Raw genomic sequence first — 26,705 nt, 5'->3', positions numbered from 1 at the left:
TTGGAAGGCCCTTGTACATCAGCTGCCGGTAGCTCCATGCAACTGGTGCGCACCTTTATTCAGTAAAATAGAGTAAAATAATAAAATAGAGTAAAATAAAATATAAATATCTCTAAATCTACGACTTGAGACAGTGTGTGCAACTTTTTGATCAGTTCCACAGGCTTCGCAAGTGCAGCCGTGTGGCACTGCAAGCTAGCCAAGGCTCAGCGGATGCAACATGTGGCGACTGCCTTCACTTGTCCCACGGGGTAACTTTGCGGTCATGCCAGACAAACTCTCCCTTGGGTGACTTGATGTTTGGGGGCAGCAGAGCTAAGTAAGTCGCAGCATCAGCACCTGCATTGGAGTGTGCGGAAAAAAGAACATAAAAAACTAAGGAGCCGAGCGACGACCTTACCTTAGGCATTGCTGACATCTGCACTGTGCTGTTCAATCAGGCTTTTGGAATTATAATCACGTTGGCTCCATATAATCCAACTTTTATGCAAGCCAAGGAGGCACCGCCAACGGCAGCAGTAGAGGAGCGTGCACAAAAAATTCAGGCATTCAGGCACACTGGCACTGCTGATCACTTTGTGCCTGCACTGATGTGCTCATCTATCACACCACATATAGGCATGAAAACAACTACAAAGCACTCCGAACCACTGTAGAATGGGCTGGCAACACATCATCTGCAATGCTTGCGCACACCACGACTGGCTTTGGAGATAGAGACCTGCCCATGCAGCCAGCGCCTAAGGGATCCTGCGCACCAAAAAACTGCGTCAGGTGGCACTGCGACTGCCAGCCTAAAATGCAGTGGCCATAACAGCCAGTAATGACCGTTACCAATCAGTACTTTCAGTAATATGCGGCTTTTTGCTACACAAACATCAATGTATACAAGTTTCATTTGTAATCTGTCAAAACCTTGCCAAGGATGAAAATTATATCTGCTGACACCGCTCGCCATGCCATCACGCCTCTCTTTTGCGTACAAACCAATGAATAATTATGACAGCCTCCCTGCTTATAACATATATAAATTCCTTAATCACGTCAATAATTTAAACAATAAATAACAGCTTATTTCACATGGAAATGAGCATGCCTTAGTATAAAGCACTTATCAAGAAGCAGTTCATAACCACAGTTGAGACAATGACCAGCGAGATGGTTACCTAGTGAACAGTTTAAAGAATGTGCATGTTTAGAGACTGTGCAAGCTCTTGAAGGGAAGGTGAAGAGGTTTTAGAATTAAAGGAAAAGTTGACTAGCAGCAAGTACACATTGAATAGTTCCCGTGTACGAAATATTTTCGAAATACGTGCAATAGAAGCGGCGCAATGCTCAAACAAAAGTGGCCCGATGCCCCGCCCCCATCTCGACGCGCGATGCCGGAAGACCGAAGAGCGCAGGCGAAAACCGGCCGGAAAACGTCATACCTGGACTTCCGGCCCGATCGGCCGCCTCTGCCATGCTCTTTTCGCCGTGTTTCCTGTAGAGGCTCGCCACAGGAAGAATGATACTTGTTGTTGTTTATACCACTTATTTGTACAATTTTCGTATTCAAAAAGTATGCACGAACGTCAAACGAGGACTACGTTACCATGCCGTATTCCTAAGCAGGATAATACCACCCCGGGATGTTTTATAACATACGGAAGCGACAATCGAGGTGGCGGTGCTGGATGACAGAGAATATACTACACTACGTTAGATACTTTGTAAAACGCTCCAATGCGTTTTTCCTTTTTTTTTTCTTTTTTTGATGCGACAGACATGAATGTTCACATTAGATGCTAGATTTAGGAAGGATGGTGAATACTGCTATACTTTGGCCCGGGATGTTTTGTTCCGTTTCAGAAACAAAGTCACATTTATTCAGGAAATACCTGTTTTGTTAAGCGCGTCGGCTTTCTTTCCCTATGGGCTTAGAACAGTGTTCAAAAACCCAATTTTTGGCGAAACTAAAACAAGGCATCAATGCTGATAGATGTTCTCTCCCGGCTAGTAGGTAAAAAGTATTCCTACAAAGCAAAAGAACCAAGACCACCACATTACTTATTTTGCAAGTACTATACATGCCACGATAACGTAATATTTGTCTGGATTGAAAAAAAAAACACCGCTCCGAATAATTTGTGTTGACTGCGGGGGCCTAATTCTTTGCCCAAGATTCTGTGTGCCTGCATATTATAACCTCGCAAGCACTTGTTGCCGCTGAACCTCAACTGTGCTCCAGCGATAGTCGTTGATATATACAACGATGAGACTAAAAAAAGTAGGAGCGAAGAGTAAATATACGGCCTTTGTCCAACTAGCGCGGTAAATGCGTAAATCTAGAAATTCTGAAACAGGCCAACTATTCATTATCACGAACGTTTGGCGATTGTTACCAAAAGTAACGTAACTACAACGTAACTGCCTTGTCCGACTGGTCTGTTAATTATAATCAGGTGGCCGTAATACGGTAGCAGAATGCGCAACGCAAATGCGAAAATCAAGCCCTACAAGAGCCGATAATGCTGCGGAGGCACCAGTATGTTACAGTGTTTTCAGAATGAATGCAAGTCAAGCAGTAAGACGCCACTCATCAAAGTGCAGCTAGCGGTCGCGGAGGCGCCTTAGCGCCGCTGCCCAAATGGCGCGCGCACGCGTGTGGGTGTGTATATGGGGATGAGTAAGGGGGGAGGGGTGGGCGACAACGAATAAAGAAAATTCGGAAGCAGAGTCCACTTGTTGGTTCATGCGTGTACCGGCAACATACGTTTCGCATATACGTTTACAGCGCAGGAACACTATTTTTTCGCGCAGTGCACGTACGTGCTTTTCGCTGGTAGATTGTTTATAAAACGCCACTTAATCTTGGGCATAAATGGATTCGTATATAGTAACAAACAGTTCAGGCAGTACCTAAGATTAACATAAGGAATATAAACCCCCTATGCTGGTTGCCAAATTCAGAAATATTTTGACGGAACCCTCTAGCCGACGCTACGGTCACTGCTTTGGGGTTCTCAGTCGTGTAAAGCAAATTTAAGCTCCAAGATACTTGAACCAACAGCACGGGAAGTTGGAAAACAAACTTGCAGTCATGTGCGAACATTAAACTGCACGCTAAATTGCCAAAAAGGCAAGCGCTGCTGCAGTGCGATCGTTCCCAATGCTTCCGACAACCCGCACGGCCGAAGGGTGTCCTCCTTCAACGTCATGACGGGCGCAACCAATCAGAGGCGTCAAAGACGAAAAGCGCGCGTATTTCGAACGGAACCACGCGTTTTGCAAGATAAATGCCGGTTGGACTCATGTACAATAAAATTCGAAGTGATATTTGGAGTCAGCGGGCAAGAAACTACATAAACGTGCCTCAAACTCAATTTTTTTTTGGAAAGCGCTTCAGCTTCCCTTTAAGTGACATACTGGTCATTGCCTCAAGTGTGGCTGTGAGCCATACCTTGACAAGTGGGTTATCCTAGGGAGACACAAGGCATGATTAATTTTCTCGTTTAAAATGTTATGTGGCCTACATTTGCTTTCAAAAAGCAAGAAACTTTGACCGTGAGTACAGTGGTGTGTCTGTCCTTTATTCCGGAAATTGTACCTTGCTTACTTTTTTTACCGTGAATACATAAAAGCCAGCCCACTTCCGTACAATTGTGCAACTTGACGGACACTTGTTATGCAGGTTACGTCATCACTTGAACAATCACAAATCTATGGGTTTGCTTTGAAGTTACCTTCTGCTGTAAAGTGGTACCTCTACACAGCTTCGCAGTAAAGTAGTTTGAAAGTGCATGAGGTGTGCACTGCATGGCCAGCTCCTTTGCCAGGAGAGGCTGTGCACCCACACCACACACAGTTCCCCATCAGCGCAATGCCTCTTCTGTCTACAACATTGACTGATACGGGCGAAATCAGAAAAGGCTTTTCATAGTTCCTCGCAAGAGTGAACAAGCGAAGCTAGGTCAAAGAAAAAGATCATAGCATCACGTGCCAACTTCCAATCTATTAATCTATTTCAAAAACACACCACCGGTGCTTTTTAAACAAATAAAGTGATCGGAAACGCACATGTGGTGCTGCCATCATTTTGTGGCACTTTTACACTTTCAAAAAAGAAAAAAAGAAAAAGAAAAAAAGACGGAACAGTTTCTCACCTTGGTCAGGTGTCAAGGGCCCCTTGTGGCTGGTCATGTCAGTGTCCACGTAACCTGGGTGCACCTTTTGGGGGAAAAAGTGAGGAACCCCGAGAGAAGTGCAAATTGAACTCAGCAGAAGAGAAGCAGTTTATATATAACGTAAACACTCGTTAACTCAAACTCGCATATCTCGAAATCTTGGTTAAGTCGAAACTTTTGTTCGCCGTGCATTAAGCTCTCATAGGTGCTATGTATTTGCCCCCTCTTATCTCGAAATGTTTTTCGGAGGGGACAGCGGATATCTCGAAAACTTGACCGGGAGGGCAGAAGGCAAAGTCCACTCCCAACAGGAAACGAGGGCTCCGTGCGAACGCTTAGCTCTTACTATAATGCCAAACGCGGTCGTGAAGGGCGAATTTGAAATTCCCGCGGACACAGCCGTTTCCTATCTGCCTTGTCAAGCAACTGTGGGAGTGATCACGTGTGCGCACCTGCGCGCGACTTATGCGCGATGGGGCGGCGTGTGCAGCGTGCGCCCGTCAGGACGCAACCTAGCCCTTGCATGTGCGAGCTGGTATTCTTTGTTTTCCCCGCGATCTGCGCGCGACGCATCTTGATTTCACTTTTTCTGAGTAGTGAGTGGTCTGTGCAACGGACGCTTCTGAATATCGACCAAGATGTCCCGCCCAAAGCAGTGCAGATCTCTGACGTTGGAGAGAAAAGTCGCGTTAATCAAGGAATTTTTTTTTCCCTGCAAATTCTTGTGCCTTTACTACGGTAGCTCTCTCATGCAGTGGAGCTTTTCCTGGCAGCACTGGCTTTTCTTTTACAGTGACCTGGGCAAACATTTTCAGCGTTTTGCTTAACTCGAAATACCGCTTATCTCGAAATTTTTCCCGGTTTTTACTACTTCAAGTTAATGAGGGATTACTGTATGTACAGTGTGTTGCGACGATAACTGGAACACTTTAAAAATTTTTCCTGAGCGATCCGCCGCTCTGTTCACGCTCAAACTTCACACAAAGGTCGCATTTTGTGGTCTATTTTGTTTGACACCCGGAACAACAACGGTACTTACCTGTTTATTCTGAAAATAAATAAAAACGATTTTTGCCTATGGGAAAATGGCGGCGATTTGGACGTGCGAGCCCGAAAACCGAGTTTTCTGATCGTCTGTTAGCTCATTTCTAGGTGCATTTTCTGATCGTCTGCTGCACCATTTGGCTCCGTACGTGAATCCCAAACATGCGTTTCACTCTGCAGGTGGTTCCGTCGTTCCAACATCAACTTGCGCTGGCTCGCACGTCCAAATCAGCGGCCATTTTCCCATAGGCGAAAATCGTTTTTATTTATTTTCAGAATAAACAGGTAAGTACCGTTGTTGCTCCCGGTGTCAAACAAAATAGACCACAAAATGCGACCTTTGTGTGAAGTTTGAGCGCAAACAGAGCGGCGGATCGCTCAGGAAAAATTTTTAAAGTGTTCCAGTTATCGTCGCAACACCCTGTATGTGTGTGTGTGTATATATATATATATATATATATATATAGTATAAGTAAAGAGTCGGATACACAGCAAGAACAATAACAAACAAGGTTTACTTACGTAGCGGCAACAGAACTTGCCTTCATCAGAGTAAAGTTACATGATTTTGCTGTCACAGCAAAATCATGTAACTTTACTCTGATGAAGGCAAGTCCCGTTGCCGCTACGTAAGTAAACCTTGTTTGTTATTGTTCTTGCTGTGTATCCAACTCTTTACTTATACTATTTCTGCGCGCTTTGTGAGTTTTATCTTTCTCTAGATTTATATATATATATATATAGTGAAAGCTTATTAATTTAAACTTCAATAATTAAAATTTCCGGATAATTCCAACCGGCACAATTTTGTCCAGCCAAGTCTCCATAGAAGCCCAATGTATTGAAAACCCTGTTAATTCGAATGCGAGGGGCCTCCACCACGGTTAATTCAAATTAAGCTGCACATGGCGGTAGCTTGGAGCCCGGCACACGGCTTGAGAAATTGCCCCGCTGCCTATACACGAGGCCGTGTTGCCTCTGAAAAGAGAGAACAACGGAGAGAGAAATTAAAATGGTTAAAAGCAACCTAAATCCACCACGGTGTAAGTTTTGCAAGAAGTTTATTTTTGGACTGCGTCAATGGGGACACAAGTTGAGGGTGTGAGGCGTGCTGACAGGTGACATCATTTCTGAGGTTAGAAGCGTAGAACCTGTTGCTGCCAGTGACCCCGAAAAGGGAACGGACATACACCAGTGTGGCCATCACTCAGAAGTAATGCCCGGCTAGAATGCCGCCTACCTCTTCCTTTAATTTTTGGAGCACACAAAAAGGAGGCCTTCCGCTACATCAGCTTCTTATTAGAGCAAGCTACAAGTGCTGGCTTTTGCCTTCAAGGATAAAAGGCAGGCTTCAATCGCTGCCTTTTTCAAGCATTCAGTTGCTGACATGCCCTGCTGCTCCACAAATGCATTGCAAGTCTTTTCTACTTCACTTTCGTCAATTCGAGCTTTCATTATTCCAAACTGAGGTGGCATCCCCTTGAAGTTAAAATTACTGGGCTCTTACTGCATATAATGAGCTTTTGGATTTGAGCGTCATCTCTGACTTCCTACAATGGGGTGATCTTCAGCAGATGATAATATCTACAACGAAACTTCATTCACAGCACAGAGCCAGTCACTGCACTCAAGCATGATGAAGAAAAGTTGTTCTGTTGCATCAATGAACAGTGCTGATTTGTTGTTGCTGTTAAAGCGGGATTCACACGACGGCGGAGGAGACGCGCGGAGGCGGACGGATATGTGACGTCAACAGCATGTGACCGGATTCTCCGGCTTGGCGGCGCATCCACACGTGCGGAGCTACGCGGAGTGACTAGCAGACGACAGCGCGGAGGAAGTGAGGAGATTCACGGCGAGGCACCCTACGGAACTGTATTTTTTTTTTTTGGCCTTGCTTTCATTCGCCCATTGCACCCCCAAACGCCAAGGCGCTCTTCTCCCTGTTTTACCGACAACAGCACCTACAGTAATAGCGATATTCCTAGCGGAGCCCGCACCTATTGTCACTTCACCACGTGTCGACCACACCACGTTGAAAAAGCCGCCCTTCCACCCGCTTCGACATAAAACCACGTGACCGCAATGACCACGCGCTGCCAGACTCAGTGCCGGCCTATGTGCGAAAAACAGGTTCCATTCCCTGCGGAGGGCCGCCGCCGCCGAGCGAAAACATGCGGAGGCATTTTCTTTCCCGGAGCATCCGCGGGCGATCCTCACCGAGGGGCGGAGCCTAAAACCGTTCACGCGAGCGGGTGCCGCGGACCAGAAAGAGAGGGTTTCTCCGTCGTGTGAATCCCGCTTAATCAACAGGCGGACCTAGCCTTGCATGGTGTGCCACCAACTGCTCCCCCCGATCAGCACCTTTTAACTATTGCACTCACTGACAAAAACATGTGGGGAAAACAAACAGTGAACATTTCAAATTTTTCACCCAGAATATTTAGCATAAAGGGATGCTAAAGGGTGGAAACAAGTTGGTCCGTACCGATGGATTATGGTGCAACTCACAACTAGTAACTAGCAGTTCTCACAACTAGCAGTTGTTCAATAAGGCAGAAAATGCCAGAAACGTGGAAACAGGCGACGACGCCCCGTACAGTTTTGGGTACTACGGTTTGTGACATCACAAAAGTGGTGTACGGCGGGAACTCATTAGGAAATGTATCTACAGATGTTCTTCTGAAATAATTAACAGTTCTGAAAGTAGTTGAGCACATGGAATAAATGTCAATCAAAACTTTCTGTGAGCTCATTGTATCTAAAAAAACACATACTACAGCATTTGTGGACAGTGCCTAGCTGGCTGCTTCCCTCACTATTCAGAGAGCCATAATGCTTTAAGTTTCATTTTTGAAAAGCATTGTTGCCCAACTAGCAGTAGCCTACGACGGTGAGCGCCCAAGCTCCTGCAAGCGATATATCCAGCAGGAAGCAGCTACAGTCCCGTCATTAGAATCGGCAAAAGGAACAAGACTCACTGCAGTTGGTCAAGCAAGCCGCCTGAGCTTCCATCTCCCGTTCTCCGAGCGCGGAGGAGATGGAGTAAAAGAAGGAGTAACACTTTGTTTAAAATGTTGCTGTCGGCAAAGCGCGCCCAGTTTGAACATAATCGCCCGTGAAATGAACTTAATGTTAGTGGTTAGCTGTCCGATCCGCCTGTTCACCTCCAGCCGCCGTTGATAATTCGTAAAGCGTGCGTCGCTCTGCCCTTGTTATGTTTCAGCCAGGGGAAGCGCAGGCAATGAGTTGGCACAGCTGCTGTAAGAGTGTTCATTTGGTGCTAGGTTTGGCCACACAAGAAAAGATAATATGAGATGTTTGAGATCGCCAGACGAGGTGAAGTGAAGGCGCCCTCCTGAATGACGCCAGCCGGGAGGCTCGCGACGCCGCGCTTGGTATTCAAAACGGCGCTCGTTGCTTCAAAAGCGACTTTGCCACAGACCTCTATGCTTCCAGCCAGCTCTACGTGGTCTGGGACACCGCATTAGGTGGGCACAGTGGCGCATAGGCTTATGCTGGTAAAAACAAATGCACGTTTTTAAGGAATCGGCGGAGGACGTTGCACAATCCCTGTGTGGCTACCATCACAGGCCAGATGCCTTCGAAATTTGAAGATCCAAACACTTGAGACTGAGATTGTACCTTTTGTGATTGTGACATTGAGGTTTTAGGTGGGCCCAAATTCTGCCCTTGTAGCCAAATATAAGCCTGGAATGAAAGCCCGGAACCCAAGGCAAGCTATTATATGGGTGAAACACTCTATGCACTAGCCTATTACGAGTTTGTGCCAAACTGCTTCCACTACAAGGACATGGCACCACCCGAGGTGTATGCATTGTGAAAGTAAAGCAGCAGTCCAGTGCTGCAACATCAAAGAAGGGCTGTACCACTGCATAGTCCTTCAGCGGCAAGGCATTTAGTAAATTTGGCGTTGGTTCCATCGAGTCAACTGACACCTGATCCTCTGCGGTGGCTTTGGCTAAGCTGTTGTGCTTCTGAGCCCAAGGATGCCAGTCCAATCACAGCTGGAGTGTTTGCTTTTCTGACGAAGACGAAAAACGAAAATGCCGGTGTGTCGAGATTTCGGCGCATGTTAGATACCCCCGTGGCAAGAACCAATCCGGAGCCCTCCACTACAGTGCACCTCATAGCTCAAGTATATCTTTGGCACATTAAATCCCATAGTCAATTAAACTGACAGCTGAAGCACATTTCAAAATGGTGGCAGTTGAATACAATGTCACCATTTTTAAACTGTTTCATTGCCATCGTTGCATTAACATTCATTTGGGTATCCACACTGCATGGTCACCTTTCCTCAACCTTTTTTTCTGAATCCTTTTTTCAACCCACATGGTTTTGAGGCTTATTCATTCCTAGCTCAGTGCCCAAATAACAGTGAGATTGTCCAATCCATAGAACATTTTCTTCTTTTGACTTTTAAAGACGATAGTCTTTCTTGGGCTACTAAAACGCAGAAATTTTGGTCTGCGTAATATTCTTATGTACTCAAAGTCAAATCTAAATGTCTATATCCGATGTAAGTGTTCATACTTAAACATTGTTGAGCAAGAACAAGACATTACGCAAATATAAGGCGGAAAATCAATACATAAGTGCTATTTGCAGTGTTCCTTTATTAAAAAATTCATGGATTCTTGGTTTTTGTGATAGCAAATAAAATACTACATCAACAGCAGAAAATCGCCGCCTGCTGTTGCCAGCACTACCTCCTGGCGGCATTTGAGAAATCAAACGGCAATAGCAGGGGCATTTTTTTACCTGACCTGGTGCAGATTAGTGCAGTGTCGTGCAGACCAGTGCAAAGTGTCACTGGGGATATCAATTAGTAAAAAAAATGAACATATGCTGCACTGCTTGCACCAGTACAGCTCAGGTAAAAAAAAGGCCTCTAGCAACGAAAGGTTCCACTAGATGGGATCCACGTTCCGCTTGGAACGCTCGTGGAGTATGGCAACGTGGTTCTATAAATGTTGTAGTAGGGTGCCTCGATTCACGCGCATCTCCGCCGTACGGCAGCGCTGGCATCGAGACACCCGACTTGGAGCAGTGAAACACGGCAAATTTAAATTGACTTGAAAGAACCCTTAGCGTGTTATCTTAGGAGGAACGAGATGGGAGAGGAACAGCATGAGAGATGAGCGGGAAAGAGAAGGGAGGCCTTTACTTGGCAGGGGCGCCAGTCGACTATTGTCTTTCGGTGAAATTTGTAATGAAAGAAGCCGATACGTGGCCTTTTTTTTTTTGTTACAGATCAAACCTCTTGCTATTGCTGCTATGTACAATGGATTAAACGGACACTGAAGAGCATCTGCCAAACTTATGCGTACCACATTGTTAGTTTAACCCGTGTCGTCCTTTATTTCACTGTTAGAAGACTGTAACCTTAGTTCATTCGTACTGCAAAGAGAAAACGTGATGCGCCTTTAGCAATTCACTTAAACGGCAGTGATGTGACATTATTTCCGATACGGTATTATGGTTTCGACTTTTTTCAAAATAAACATCCACTTTTGCTATTTCATGCACACATTACACAAGTTAAACATACTCACAACTTGTAAAATTTTGCTCTGCATATTCAGAGGTGTGTTGTCATAAGTAACACCAGTATATAAAGAAAATAAAGAAAACTTCACTTTTGAACGTGCTTTTCCAGTGAAAAAAAAAAAAAAATCCACGTAAATGGGCCAGAAAAATTTATAAAGCCTGCTTGTTAAAAGCTGCAGTAACCTAGAAAGTTATTTTGGCACTGTTGTAACCCCCTCCGGCCTCATTTTAAAGGGGCCCTGAAAGGCATTTTGAGCACACTAAATGAACTAGAGCAATCGCTAGATTGGGTCGCCAACGTCACCTGTGCCAAGTATTACTCTTTTACGCGCAGCGGAAAGCTCACACTTTTGTTGCAAAGTTTGTCGCTTTTTTCTCACCCTTTCCTTCGTGTTTTTGGACGCCGCCATCTTCACATGTCTACATCATCGATTCCCAGATGTTCGTCATGAGCTAGACATCCTGCTATTGGGCGGCTTTTTCACGCACTTCCGGCAAAGAGATGAGTCGTCTGCTCAGCGTCGGCTCGCCGGCTGATCTGCCAGCGGAGTGCCGGAGTGCTTTGACATTTTACGACAAACGAAACAAGAGTAAACAAACGCTTAACCGTTTGTATTGAATGCAACACGGCCATAACACGACGTGGATTTTATCTTACGTGAGTACGTACCATAAAGAAAGTCCCGTGGCACTTCTTTGGTGCAATCGCAGAGAACGCCCTGAGCCGAATGCCCGGGTTTGACGCGTACATTTTATTCAACTTCAAAACAATCCAGAGATGCGTTTCGAACGAACGCAACGTCACAACATGCGTTGCAAGTCTGAACCGCGATTGACAGACGATGAGTTGCCTCCTCCTGCCCGTCGTAAATTCGGCACTCACCTCACACCCGGTTTGCGGGGACGAGCAGCAAGTCACAACTCTGGCGCGCAAGCGAGAAGGCTTTTAGCCAGGCACACTGCACATACCCCATGCGAGGTTGAGTGGTACGTCGTTCGAGAAAGATAATCCAGACCATGGGAAGCACTATCCACCCGCAGAAGTACAATGTCGCATTTCATCGCGAAACGAACGCGTCCACAACACACAGGAGGCGATGCACACACACACACACACACACACACACACAGCTTCGGTCGCTGCATTGGCTTAGCTGCAAGCTTCGTTCGGACAATCAGCGATGCTACGACGATACAGAGCTGCGTGAGGACGACGTGCTAACCACTTCACGTATTTAAAAACACAGGGGCAAAGAACTAGGTTCATCGGAAGCAAAAAATCTTTCCTCCATTATAGTGCCTGAAATATACTGGCTAGTGTGCCGAGGGCGGGCTCCAGGCGGGCGCCGGGAGCGGTGTACGCGGCCATCTGCCGCTTGGGGCGCTGCCGTGCGGGAGTGTGCGCGTTCATCCGGCCCGAGCAGATCGCGCGGTTACCTCCGAGCTGCGTAGCAGATGGCAGCGGCAGAACTTTCCATTCCCGCTTGCGACGAAAGCGAGCGAAAGCGACGGGAATTCTGTCGCGCAACCAAAATTTGTCCCGACCATTCGACAAAAACGATCGTCGCGCGACAAAGCGACGGAATTCCTGCCGCTCTCACTCTCTTTCGTCGCAAGTGCGAACGGGCCTTTATGCGCAATCTCCGCCCCACATAAAACAAGCTCTTGCTTGTCGCCTGAGCATACGGTTGATATCTGACTACGTTACACTGTGCTTGCCAGTGTATTTAAACGATGTCACTAGGTTTGAAACGTACGCGCTCGGCGTGCAGCTTTGTAAACGCAAGCGGTTTCACATATGCACGCTATTTTGCTGCTAATAGAGTTTTAGTACAGCGTTTGTGGCCTTTGCATACGCTAAACGCTAAATTTTTGCGTCCCACTACGTGACACCGCGATGGGAGTTTTAGTAGAGCGTCTCATCAGTTTGGCGTAGCGACACACTAATGCATACGGCGCCATCTGTCAAATGTTTTCCGAAATGTCTCGCCGGCTGATCTGCTAGCGGAGTGCCGGAGTGTTTGGACATTTTACGACTATCCAAACAAGTGCAAACAAACGCTTTCCCGTCAGTGTTGAATGCAACACATGGGTGCAGCTTGTCAGAACACGGGTTCTCGCTGATCGAGTGCAGCGTTGGTTTGCTCTTCGCCTTCACGTTCATCGCCGCTGATAAAGCGATCCGATCCGGCGCGTTTTGTGCACGGGTTCTGTGTCGGTTGAAAATGTCTTTTTTCACATGCCGCCAGTAGTAGGAATTACAACCACCGCAAAATAACACCCGGCACCAGCGGGGCCACATCTGAGACCGCGCTTTTTGGATAAACAGTGCGCGGTGCACCAAAGGGAACGAGCGCACGATTCTCCCCACGCGGCTGCGAGTTCGCCGCCGATACCAACTGCAGCTACGTATACCGCGAAAGGGCGAGGCCAGGCCGCACACATGCGGCCAGGTCATTCGTTCGCTTTTCCAGCCTGTGTCCATGGTGTCTACAGAGATGAAAAAGCCGAAAGAGCTGGCCCGTAGCAGACGGCAGTCTGTGTGGGAGCGCAATAGCGGAAGTACGTCACCGCTGAGGAGCGGAGCATCATGGGAGGGGAGGCTAACAGCGAAGAAACAGTTGAAAGGAGGAGGAAATACGGCGCGACGATAATTCGCGGTTTTTGATTTACGATTTCTCAGCTAATACTCATCGCTTTAACAAAATTCTTGCAGGAGGAGATTGCTAATACATTGCTTTATTTGGTTACATGTACATCCATGCATCGGCGGAAGGCATTTCAGGACCCCTTTAAGGTCCGAAACACCGATTGCTGGACAAGAAGAGTAGCCACTGTGCCCACTTACAGCGTTCACAACCAGGTCCTCGCGGGGGTCTGCATCAAACTGGCGCTGCTGGATGAAGCTCAGAATGGTGACGCCAACCTTGGACGCAATGTAGGCAGAGTGTCCCCACCCTTTCTCCTCGTTCTTGCCCTCCTTGGCTGACCTGTTGAGTTACGGTCAAGGGTGAACCAAAGGCGGCGAGTAACAGTAGACCCTAACAAGCAGTGACAATCGTGCTACCCAAATCAAGAGAACCGCAGCCTGTAAACAGCCAACAACAAAACTCTCACACGATTTGGGGCAGTTTGATCTCGAAGTGCAACGTTTGGCCCAAGGGCTTGCGTGTTTAGGCCTAACAATAGCTAACCATTAAATTCCACGTTGCGGCATGTCAAGCAACGTCACACTCACTGCACACCAAGCTGCGGCTAGCGGTTGGCGACAGACTTCAAAATGGGACTTTAGGCGTAATGTTGGGCCGTCACATATTGCCCCCCCCCCCCATCTCTACTGCACATCAAGCTTTGCGCAAGCGAGTTAAAACTGGAAAGTACGGAAAACTTCACCGAAAGTTTCTGCTTTTACATGGGCGTAACTAACAGAGAAAGGAGCCTGGGTAACAAAAATAAATCAGGACACACTTCCACAGCCATTTAAACAATCTTTGCAGCATTTATGTTCGTGCAGCTCTAAAACTCTTATAAAATACGAACATGAACATTTAGGTGTGTTAATGTCCCTCCAGAAATTTAACCATGATTGTTTTATGAACTGCAGGTCTCACATATTGCTGCCACTTATCTTTTCCCGCATTAAAGAGCGTTGCAATGGCCTTCAAATGCACGTAAACAAGACAACAGAGGCTGCATGCCACAAAACCTGCACCGTGACGTTTGTGCTTTCTGGGCACACCAAATAATAATGGACAGCGCCAGAGGACATTGGTGAGAGAAAGCTATGTCACACGCTCAAGGCAGTCAACTGGAGTAACCGAGCTACTCACTGCACAAACTCATTCATAAGACTGCAGAGTTCATCCAAAGTGATGTTGGGGTTGTTCAACTTCTTCTTCAGCTCCTCTCCAGGTATCCTTTTCAGCATGCCACTCGAGCTGCTTAAATTGACCACCCTGCGAGAAACAAAATGCACTTGCACGTGTATGAAAGATGCAGCGATTATGAAGAAATGTTGACAACGTCTGTACTTGATTTTTACCATATTGTTTTAATGAACCATATTAATAGGAGCTATCACTCATTGCCCACCCCAGTCTATAGGTTGTATTCACTGGTGTGGCACGCATGCAGGCAACCATGCACATGCATGCCCTGCTGCTGCCGAAGCGTCTGTGTTGCTAAGGCAAAGCCGCACTGGTTACATCAGGCTCCACGAGATGGCAGTACTTCTCCATGTTGGTGCCTGATAAAGTGCAGCCAGCACAGCCCATGACAACAGCGAGCTGTTCGATGTTCCAAACTATCCCCACCAGACGCGAATACCTCGACACCAACTGTTACGTGCAGTACCCTACAATCTGCTTATTGCCAGACATGGTTGAAATTCTCGCACAACTAGGTAGAGCGGTAAAAACTTCAGAGCCTACATATGCGTGCCACTGTGTCGTGATGGGCCAGGACGCGTGCGTGCGCAAGTGAAAGCTGATTGCCACTCAAGGTCTTTCACGTGTTCAAGGTGAAAGCTGATTCGCAGGCGAAGGAGGAGAGAATAACAACAGAAGTATTGTTGCCGAAAATTTTGCCACGTGGAAGTCAAACTTAAAGGGGCCCTGCAGCACTTACCACCGACTACTCGTAATGTTTTTTGGGGCAAAGTCTATTGTCCAAGCAATCTCCTCCCGCAAGAATTATGGAAATCCGTTCACTATCACCGAAACTACGCGCGATGAGAAATCGCGCATAATCGTTCCCTCTCAACTCGATCACCGAAACTACGCACGATGAAAAATCGCGCAAAATCGTTCCCTCTCAACTCGACCGAAGACAACGCGACGAAAGCTGTGCGCTCTCTCCCGAAGAGGGGGCGATTCGCGGCGTTTTCTTCAGCAACCTTTGATATGCCGCAGGCTGGGAAGTTTTCTCCTTTCCTCCACAACATAGAGGGGTCTATTTACGGTCTGGTGCCACAAATAAGCAGGCATGGCTGCCTGCTCGCAAGCATGCGCTCGGGCTGGTAGGGCGCTTTTGAAGCAATAAGCGTTTGTTGTCGAGTGGTCTAATTAAAAGGGAAGTATTGAGCTCATCACTCAAACTCAGCGCGCACTCAAAACATAAAAAATTACGCCCACTGTCCCTCGCGGGAACCCTGGTGTGATGCGACGCTGAGGGGGGTTCAAGCGCAAGCGGAGAGCAACCGTCGACCGAAAGGCCGCCGGAGAGCGGCACACCGGTTATATGCGCAGCGCGCCCGAAGGAGAGGAGACCGCAGAGAGAGAGAGTACTGCACATGCGCAGCACCGCGCGCAGTGCCGCCCACCGGCCGAGTGAGAGCGCGCTGGGCCACACACCCGCAGATGTTGAGAGGGAGTGTTCGCTCTCACCTGGGCACGCGCCGGCGCCAGTGCGTCTGCCGCGGCTATGACGCAACACAATCCAACACAATCAACTTTAATCCAATCCAATCCAATCCAAGCCAATTGAATCGAATCCAATCCAATGCCCCTCGCGAGAGAGTGTTCGCTATCGAAGAGGATAGGGGGTGAGCGGAGCAGAGTGCGGACGCCGCCGCCGCCGACGGACGCACGCAGGAAGGAACGGGTTGCCGACAAGAGATGCTCTCAGCGTCGCATCTAAAAGAAACAGAAAAACTGTGAGTACAGGTTCAGGCATAGAAGAGGTTCGTACACAGCGCTGATGACGGTGGATCGCCACAGGAAATGCGAGAAATAAGCCGCGAAGTTGACCAGTGACAACCACTCGGACAGCCATGGCCTCAACGACGTCGTTTAGGCCGTGCCAGGGGTACATAATGAGAATTGAAGGGAGCGCGGCTAGTTTTTCCGTGTCTTTCAAAGAGAATTGCGCACTCACCACTTCACGTGCACGTGTAATATTTGGTTCAGGTACCCCTGGCCGTGTTAAGCTAAACGTTGCACAGGTTTACTTGCACTGCTCAAAAAGTGTTGCAGGGCCCCTTTGAGTGATTTGTCCAAACGTCGCTCGCAATAGTGCTGGCTGGTCAGACGACCTCACATGCGCAAGCTGCTGTGCTACTATTGTACCTAAATCGGCGTAAGCCGAAACTTTTCTTAAAAACCATTAATTGGTTGCCGAAACATTTCTTAAAAACCATTAATTGGTTTTTCTACTCAATCAAGCATTAGAGGGCACTTGTGGCGACATCCATAGTCGCAGGCAACTGCAGCGTCGGCCTCTTGCGTGTTGTGTCACTTCCGTTCGCAGCTGCAGTTTCATCCTCCGGGGATGTGAAAAGCTCAAAGGCAAGTAGAGTGCCACAAGATAATCTCAGAGAGTGCGTTGAATAATATATCTGTTGACGCCACTGCCAAGACTTGGGTTGAAATGCAGCAGACAATGCACGCTAGCATTTTTGTTTTTTTTTCCTGCAAGGTACGGGTGCAAAGCAGATGCACAGGCATAGCAGGCACAGTCATGGTAGTTTTCAGTGTTGCAAAGCGAAGAAATCGCCAGCTAAACTTTTAAGTGAATACCAACTATAAACAAACACAGAACAATACATGAAACTCCACCCCATGAACAGGTTCCTCGAAGACTGTAGTGAAAAATATGGCACGTGTTGCGAATAGTATGCCATCGAGAAAGAAGACATTGTTGGCCACTTCACAGGCCCATGTCCACATCTCTTCACGTCCTCACTAACCCTCATGCGAACAATACTTATGCAACCATTTTATCGTACAATGCCTTTGGCTTTTAGGTGAAGTAAGAAAAATTTTCACAACAAAAAAGCAAGCGCCAACAAACAGTGCTTTCATAGCAAACAGCAGGTCGTAATACAGAAAAAGAAGAGTGGCCTACCTGGCATGTGGCCGCAGCAAGGGAAACAATTCCTTGCAGACATTCAGGGTGCCAAAGAAGTTGGTCTTGACAGTAACGTCTGCTTGCTCAGCAAATGGCGCAGTTGAGGCTTGCTAAAGCAGAGCAATTGAGAAAAGACGCACAAACCTCATAACTTGCTCTGAGGCACTCTCATATCAATCCCCACAATGCGAAGAAACGTACAGTATTTCTACGCTTCGGTTTCAAATTTTCGTTTACGTTGGGCCGTAATACACAAAAGCTATTCATCCATTGCATTTACATTATTAGTATTGAAGTTGTACACATTTCGATCTCAGTCTGGTTTCTCCTGACCCCTCCCCCTGCTCTCCCTGCCACGCACTATTCACACAAGCATAATGCATAAGAGGTACTGTCGCAATCCAGAAGTTGACCTATAATAGGAACCGAAGAAATCCTACCCATAACCATAAGTATTACCGTACAAGCAGAAATTCAGACGATAGCATTGTTTATGCTATCAATGTCAGATGTCAAGGAGTGTGCATGGTAGAATTAAACCACCCTCTTAAAATTTTGATCTGCTTTCCTAAAATGCTTTGGCTAAAAGTACACCCGACACATCAAAATCCCAGAGGCTAAAGGTGCGTCAAACATACCAGGGACTGGGACTCTGTACTAGCAGTGTCTAAAGGTACATCAGAAATGCTGAGATCCTAGAGGCAAAAGGTACCTGGTCCAATGCGAATCGCAGAGTGCATCAAACATACCTGAAATTGAAAGGCTAAAGATACGTGGGACATGGTTGGTGAATGCCAGTACCACCTGCTGGTATATTCCAAGCAGCCCAGAGGCACTCCCCACTTGCCGTCCACTTCATGGCTCACAGCGAGAGCAGCCTGTATTGATTTCTACCCAGCCAGTCGAATCACTAGTGCTCAGTGACTGATCAGTCACAGTTTATTTACTATTTTTGGCATTGTGCGGGCGGGGAGGGGGGGAGGGGGGGGGGATCAGGAGTGCATCAGGCTGGTCAGTGAGTGGAAGTGGTTTGGGAGGTTAGGTAGAAATCAATACAGACTGCTCTCACTGTAAGTTGTAAAGCAAACTTTGAGCGTGGAGCACTTCTGGACTGCTTGGAATACACTAGCAGGTACGTCCCAAAGACCACTACTGACATTATATACAATTTGGGTACGTCAGGCGCACTTCCAGCCTATGGGATCCAGGTACAGTTGACAGAGACACTTTGTCTCTGAAATTTCTTGTTGACAAACAACCAAAACATGACTTTTCACTTCCAAACTCCCACAAAAACCCATACCCATCCCCGGCTTTATATGTGTGTGCGTGGCTAGGCGCGTGTATGTGTGATGGGTATATGAAGCACTTCAAAGGAGCAATACATAAATCCTGTACACACCCAAAACAAGTTGGCTTGCTGCCAGAAATGCAAGATAAAACAAGTAGAATTAAAACGGGGGATCCACTTAGGTTGAAGCCATTTTGCTGGTGAAGTGATGACTACAGGGGGACATTTTCTTTTCTTTTGGTTGGAATGTTGGTGAGCAGTGGCATGCATCGCAAAATTAGCGGCACTAGTTCAGAAGATCTTTGGGCAAGGGGGTTACAATTGCCCGCACCGCTCCCTGTTTGGGGTTCATTAGTGTATTGAGACATAGATGTCAAAATAATGACAAAAACCACTGAATGCCCACAATTGGCAGCTGTGTACCTACAGAACTAACAGTGCTAAATGAATTCACGCATTAAGTAAATGTGGTTCTGCTCCTTGAAATCCTCAAAGCTGTTTAAACATGACCACATTTGTGAGCATGCGTGTAAACTGCAGCTATATGTGGCACACAAAAAAAGAAGAAAAAAATAAAGCCCCCCTTGCCTTGTAAGCAATGCCAGCATTGTTCACGAGCACGTCCAGGCCACCGTAAGTGTCCTTGAGGTAGTCCCGAAACTTTTGGATGCTGCTGACATCGTCGATGTCGAGCTGGTGGAACTTTGGATGCAGCAGCTGCTTGTTTAGCTCTGCCACAGCATCCTTCCCTCGTTTCTCGTCCCTAGCTGATCAAAAAAAAAAAAAGACAAATTAAAGAACTCGTGGGCCGAACCATTCATCTGGTGATGGATTACCATAGCAAAGCTGTTTCGGTTTCATTGGGTTGACAGTGAGAACGCACTGTTAGTTCATTGACATTTTATCTCAGCAAGATTCCCTACATATGGCCATGGGCTGAACCTACAAAAGCAAAAAAAGGGGGAGGGGGTTATGTCCATAACTGAATCGGGGTACAAGACCTGCCGTAGTGTAAGGCTCCAGATTAATTTAGAGGGGCAATCGAGACAACATACAACTTTATTTTACTCAAACCACTTCATGTTTTGTGGTACCCTCAGTGGTTATTAAGTTTAGAAGAAACCAGCTGAACATGGAAACAAAGGACTAAATGTTAACAAAAACTGACAGGGACAATGCTGGCCCTGTCAGTGCTTGTCTGGCAGCCAACAATGCATTATTCACTCAGAAATCCAATGATGCAGCCAAAGTTTCAATTTTCCCACTGCACCGCGTGTTTTGCGATGTCAGCAATGATGCATTGGAGGCAGAGACCTCAGATGGGGAGAAATGCTGCAATTCAACAGAAACTGGAACTGAGCTTTCCTCCATGCAGGAGGCTATGCCAAAAAGCATTTGGTTTCTGTCGACCTTTTTAGATGGCGTAGTGATGCCACTAAGCGACCACTGGTGCTCAGTTTATTTCTGATCCAACCTGTACATGCCGTATTTTGTTACGGTTCATAGTAATCGTTTACTGAAACATTAGGTATGACTTGACAAACAGGGTATCGTCAGGCGGTGTGTCAAAAAATCATTTGCACACTAACGATGTTTTGCAGCGCCGACGGACAGTAGTTCCAAAGTATGTGGTGTGCTTATATTTTTACGTATTCATTTAGAACTTCTATTGTTTACCACATCATTGTCACTGCTATACAATAAGCACTTAATTTCAAGCACATATAGCTTTCTTAGCAATCTCTGCTTAATTTGTGTAACTTTGCCAGCCTAAGCCAATTCCATAAACGAGTCGTAATGTGTCATGCATTATGTGAAGTAGCTAGTTAACCACATGACGACTGCTTGGTTTTCTCACTATGTATACCTTGTTTCAGTGAAGTGTGCGTTCAAAGTGGTGTTGGTGTTATTCTAGTGATGCAATCTTTCTAATTAACCAAACTTGCTTTTGCCTTCATTTATTAAGCTGTGCCAAACCTTGACACATTGAGCCTGCAAAAGCAGCACCACACCATACAGCTACAGCAACCAGAGGGGTTGAGATAAGGGCTGCGCTGTGATGAGATAAGGGCTGCAGGTTCAACAAACCATGGGTGGGTCTACAATAACCTGTCACCCCAATTGCACCATACCTCAAAGTACAGGTGTACACCCAGTGCACTAAACATTAAAACTAAATTTAATTCCTTGTTTCCGTAACTAAACTAGGCCCCACCAAATACAACCAGCACTCGCCTGTCAGGAACACATCACCATCAAACTTCTGACACAGGAACTTCACAATGCTGAAACCGATGCCCTTGTTGCCTCCCGTAACCTGCACACAAAACAGAAACAATGGTTAGCAAAAAAAAGAAAGATCTCTTTCAAGTATGTAGATAATAACTGTATTTTAAATCCAATACACAATGTAGAACTTCAAATTCCATTTTCACGGTTCACAGTGCAAAAAGATGAGGAGGAGAAAACTTTTTTCCACAGTAAAATCAAGCTGGTTAGTGGGTGGGGTCCTCAGTCCAGGACTCCAAAGGTGCAGCCTTCACCCTTTCAGCAAGCCAAAGATACTTAGATCCGAGCTAGCAAGTTCTCTTTCCCACTGCTCGTATTTAGGATTAGGAATTGGTGCGAGGTCTGGGTTTGACTGGCGTGCTTAAACCATATGGTAGAGTGTTGCTGGATTTTCAGTTTCCTTTTAGGGATTTATATTGTGGGGTGAACCGCATGTTGAGCTCTGCCACAGCACAGTGGGGTGTGGAAATGCGTGTGTTGGAGGGTGACCTCTTGTTCTTTTGTGAACTTTTCAGCTGGTGGTGGGAATTCGGAGCGTCGTGTGAGCGTGTAGTGTTGGGTGATATCATTGTACGTAATGAGCGAGTGTCTGGCCCTCTCATTCTCCTCCGAGACCTTGAAAAGTACACAACATGAGTGCTTGTTGTGCACTTCTCTATGTCTTGTCTTTTTGTGCTGTGAACTGTGAATATAGCCCAACTGAAATTTTTTTCTCGGTTTTTTGTACTTCAAATGTAATTGCTTGGAATTACAAAATGTAATTGCATAGTAATTGCTTGGAAGCATATTTGCATTGTGAGCAGAGCACCACTAATTTATGCACAAGGAACTCACTCTAAGCTTATTGTTTTGATAAAATTTAAACAGACATGGTAGTTGTTACAGTGCGTCCCGATAAAATGAATGAGCAACCGGATACAAGCAATTGTAGTTACTTTCACAAGGTTCTCATCAGTGCCACAGTACCAAGGAAAAGGTACAGATGCTGTGACCTTGGCCACACATGCACATAAAACAGTGTTTTGGACACAAAACTGGCAAGCTTCATACCTCCACCGGCCCACTGGTATGATTTCTCAAAAAAATTTGGAACAGCCCAATCCCGTATGTCCAACAGCCATATCTGTGTGCACAAATGGTCCAAACAGTTTACAAAAGGCAAGGTAAAAAAGGTATCTATGACACAATTAAAAATACCATTGTATCAGCTATAGTGGATCACATTTATGGATATTTTGGTGACCTTGAGGCCACTCAAATTGGCAACGATTCGCTCACGCTCACTCAAAATGTTTTCATCGAACACTAACTCACACCCGCACTCCCCATTCAGCCTCACCACTTTCACTCAGAATAGCTCGCACTCGTCACTCCCATTATGCACTCACAGTCACATTCACACCTCACACGTACTTGTGTTCAAACTCAATACTCTCGTTTGTGGCCCACACACACTCACACTCGCCACTCGCGTTCACCAGTGCACCTGCACACACTCCACACCAGAGGCAAATAATGAATGCGGCTCACGAGTGGCCACCTGGTTGCATGGCACTCAGGTGCTATGAAGCCAGCAACAATGAACAAAGAAAACATGCTGCCCTGCATCTACGTCAGCTGTAGGCCCCTTGGAATGAACTAATAACTGTTCAAAGCATCAATGTGCACAAGATTTCAGTGCATTTCAAAGCATCCGAGGCGGTCAACATAAAATCTGCAGCACACCTAGCAGCATCGTGCAGTTTTGGCATGTCAAATCCTATTCATTGGGGTACTCGAAAGAATTCTGTGTCGAACTACTGAGAACTAATTTACTGACAGCCCAGTGTAGCCAAGAGAGTAAAGTGTTAAGCCAGATGTTTTCAGTTTTGCACACAGAGGTAGCCATTATTAATCGTATAATGTGGAAGCAAAAAATGAATGATGCTTGCTTGAGGAGTGATAGAAGGGAGAAAAAAATGGGTAACAGGACTGCAAGGGACAAGAAAGCTACATAAAAGGCAATGTCATGCTCCCTACTTGCCTTTTTTTCAGTTTTTTTTTTCCAAAGCTATCCTTGAATAAAAAAAAAATCTACGGATGGCTATGTGACCGTGGTGAGGTATGAAAACATTGGTATAAAACAGAAAGTAGAAACTACTTTTGATTATAGCTAAACCTTCAACTCCAAGCAACGTAATTTTAATACTCACCGCTGCTCAAGCAGTCAAACACTAATGAGCCCCATCAATAGGCATTGTAAAAAGAATAAAATTCAAATTCATTTTCAAACGTACCGAGTCTTTTTCACCAGATTATGTAGGTGTACTGTAACAGTTAAGCTTAGGATGAACATACACTGACAAAAGAAAGTAAAAGGTGTGGTTGATGGCAACCAACGAAAACTGTAAAATTAGCTAGGTATACGTGCAAGCCAATGGATGGCCGCCTCAACCACTGCCTTTGGTGGTTGTTTGCATGTACGTTTTTATGGAGCATCTCCTTGAGATGGAGAGATTGAAACTGCCACTGGAGTCCCTACATAAGCTTTTCAGTGACTAACTGCAACAATGGAAAGTATTCTTGCCACTGAACCACAAAAAATTCTGAGATCTGCAAACCCAAGCACTGGTTGCAGCAATGTCACAAAAGCATAAGAAAAACGTTAACTCAAATCCTTAAAACTATCCTATGCACAATCACTCGCATACGGTTCTGCTAATTTATGTTCAGGTCGGGATCCGGACAGTTTATCGAACGCCGTTTTATCGAACGCCGTTTTATCGAAGTCGTTTTATCGAACGCCGTTTTATCGAACGCCGTTTCATCGACGGACGTTTTATCGAAGCCGTTTTATCGAAAGTATTCTTCTCGGCCTTTTCGAGTAACAGAATTTCCAGTACGTTTTTTTTTAATTTCCTCCTTGCTATGTAATTTGCAAATTTGTAATTTTTTGTTTTTGTGATGCGCGAAAAATGTCACCAGAATTTTTTGTTGCGTTCATTGCGCAATTGGTACTGCCATAACGAATCTCCTTGTGTCTCTATCCCCTCTGATCCGAAGCATATCACGTCATTGTGGCGTATTGATTAAAATGCCTCGATATGCTTCGTACCTTTTTGTATACACCACTTTTGTGTCGACACATAATCTAATTATTTCGCCGCGTATGTTGTACATAAAAAAGGCACTTCTTGGCGCTTGGGGGTCCAATGTCAAAAGCTTAACTTGAACGCTAGCAAACGTCTCTCCTGATTTCTGCATTCCTAATTTTTAATTACTTAGTTCAATTGCTAAGAGGTTACCAAGCCATGTACAACTGTTCTCCATGCCTTGCATGAACTAACGAGAAAAACGTTAGTTACAAAATTGTCACCGTACTGCAGTTTGGTTCGTTTTCATCTTCCTCCGGTTGCACCCCACCATGTCTGCTGGGGTGCATACTTTTGCCTTTTTATCATAAAGCATAAAAACACTAAGATCAAAATAGTAAACACCAAAAATAGAGAAATCATGAAGGTCTACTCAAAATACAACGCCATGACCCGATTACCTGTAAATGAAAATGGAAAAATAAAAAAAAATGGGGACGAGCAATACTATGGCCCATGCGATTACCTGAACAAAGTACACAAAAACCAACGAAATGCGTTTCCTGGTCGGGCGCGTTCCTTTAAGGCCACCACGAAAACGTAAGGTTGGTGAATCGAAAGAGGGGCGAAGAGTGTTGACGCAAAAGTAGAAAAGTATACGAAATCCTGTATTTTTTTTTATTTGAGCATGATTAACAAAAAACGTAAATTGTGACGGGATGGGCAATTGTCCAGTTGTACTAGCTTACGAGTTTTCCTAGTGCGAGATGACCTCTGACGACTTGTCCTACTTGACGAGTTCATCTATGAATCTATGATGAGTTGGCTGTGACGGGTTCCCTTGTGACGAGTTCTCCTAGACTCCACCACCTCTGTTGGGGTCTCACTATCACGGTCGGAACGCCCCTGTTCCAGTCGTATAGCGCTAATCTTTCAGAAGTTCTTGGCCCAATATTTCTCCAGATGAAAACAATGTGACCCCAATGTCCAAGTAGGAGTCGCGTGTAAACCACGTGACTAGAACAATTAGGGGGGACAAGAGTCTGGATGACGTAATGATGAACCCTGGCGCAAGGGATATATTTGGCACCACTAACCTAAACACGCCGATACACATCTAAGGAATATTGCGCATCGGGGTTAGGGTTGGTACTATAGGGGCAAATTCTGTAATATAAACAAGGAGGTCATACATGCTTGAGTGAATTCAATAGACTCAAAAATTAAAAATAATTTAATAAAACAAAGGTGATCGAAAACACGGTAAAGGCGCACGGTAAACACGAAAACACGGTAAAATGTAATGCACGACAGAGACAATGTAGAATGAAGGTTACTGCAGTTTAGGTTAATGCGATGGCCAGTTAAACAATATAAACACCGAAAATTACAATGAAAGCCGCAAACCCGCACTTTCGATAAAACGGACGTAGGTGGTTCGATAAAACGGCATTCGATAAAACGGCGTTCGATAAAACGGGCATTTTTTCGATAAGACGGCGTTCGATAAAACGGCGTTCGATAAACTGTCTGGGAACCTTCAGGTCACGGCTTCTGATGTTCATTTTTCAAGAGAATAGTAAGCTTTCTGGTTGCGCCCAAATCGTTCCCCAGTTCCCCCCGTTCCCCGCAGGTTCCTGCAGTTTTGGAAGAAGGAAAGGCGGTCACGATCAGGGAAGGCACCTTCAAAATTGAAAATGGAGGCCGGGAGATCCGAGTATTCATGGAGGAAAGAAAAGGTTCTTTTCTTTCTTTCCTTTGAGTATTGGATTGTACTGTGATAATTCATCCTGAAAACTGCTAGTTTGCAGACAAAAACCCCAGTCGCCTGCTTCTCTTCTTTCGATTTAGTTTCGGCAACTTACATATGGCGACTAACGAATATCACGCCGAGGTTTAAATACTTCTGCGTTGTTAAACAGTTGCGGTAGCACTCATACCGAGTGGGCGTAACTCCAAAGGGTATAGCTCGTCTCGATAAAACTTTAGGGGATCTTTCGTTTCGTCTGGACAGAGCTGCTTTTGTCCCGTTTGTCACACTTGCCATGCGCGAATGCATGGCTTTTGTAGGAACGGCCGATGCTCCGCGTGGCTTGATTATGTGCGCAACCAACGAGGCGTTGGCGCAACATAAGCAACAGAACTTCAAAGGCAGCGAAGACATTTTCCGTTCTCTATGGAGCATCACCGCGCCCGTATGTAAAAAAACGCCGCACAAAAAACATTCTACAAGGCGAGTTCCGGAATGATGGCTTACCACAGCGACACGAGACGACGACATGGTGCGACTAAACAAAAAGCTGCACCTGCACTTTGCTGAGAGAAAACGATACTAACAACTACTTTGCCGACACACTCCTTTGCCGAACCAGACACGGCGCCAATGGCGTGGCTAACGTTTATCTTTGGGCGTGGTGATACCAG

The 26,705-nt window shown here is 45.9% G+C and overlaps 1 protein-coding gene across 2 annotated transcripts; it reads right to left on the bottom strand.

Moving 5' to 3' along the window:
• On the bottom strand, window positions 1-26,705 carry LOC144169775 (carbonyl reductase [NADPH] 1-like). Of its 2 annotated transcripts, XM_077699108.1 has the most exons (9): window positions 26,222-26,343; window positions 22,261-22,333; window positions 21,157-21,238; window positions 19,510-19,688; window positions 17,628-17,740; window positions 14,615-14,740; window positions 13,633-13,774; window positions 4,146-4,209; window positions 1-339 (listed from the first exon to the last, which is right to left on the bottom strand). In XM_077699108.1, exons 1-9 carry the CDS (start codon window positions 26,338-26,340, stop codon window positions 236-238), a joined length of 1,002 nt encoding a protein of 333 aa, XP_077555234.1. In that variant the 5' UTR covers window positions 26,341-26,343; the 3' UTR covers window positions 1-235. The 2 variants fall into 2 exon arrangements, with proteins under 2 accessions (XP_077555234.1, XP_077555235.1); XM_077699109.1 differs by lacking the exons at window positions 22,261-22,333; window positions 26,222-26,343 and adding an exon at window positions 26,539-26,705.

Source organism: Haemaphysalis longicornis, unplaced genomic scaffold, assembly GCF_048455015.1.
Source record: "Haemaphysalis longicornis isolate Haplotype H1 unplaced genomic scaffold, Haemaphysalis longicornis Haplotype H1 scaffold_2, whole genome shotgun sequence".
Classification (NCBI taxonomy): Eukaryota; Metazoa; Arthropoda; class Arachnida; order Ixodida; family Ixodidae; genus Haemaphysalis; species Haemaphysalis longicornis.
The sequence above is the reverse complement of the archived record's forward strand: the minus strand, read 5'-3'. Positions and strand labels throughout refer to the sequence as shown.

Excerpts from the sequence above, each read along its gene's own strand:
- LOC144169775 (XM_077699108.1), bottom strand. The coding sequence starts at position 26,340 with ATGCATTCGCGCATGGCAAGTGTGACAAACGGGACAAAAGCAGCTCTG. Across the intron at positions 22,334-26,221 it reads TTTGGAGTTACGCCCACTCG|ATATGGCTGTTGGACATACG; the intron begins GTATGAGTGCTA and ends TTGTGCACACAG. Across the intron at positions 14,741-17,627 it reads TTGCTGCGGCCACATGCCAG|GGTGGTCAATTTAAGCAGCT; the intron begins GTAGGCCACTCT and ends TGTTTCTCGCAG.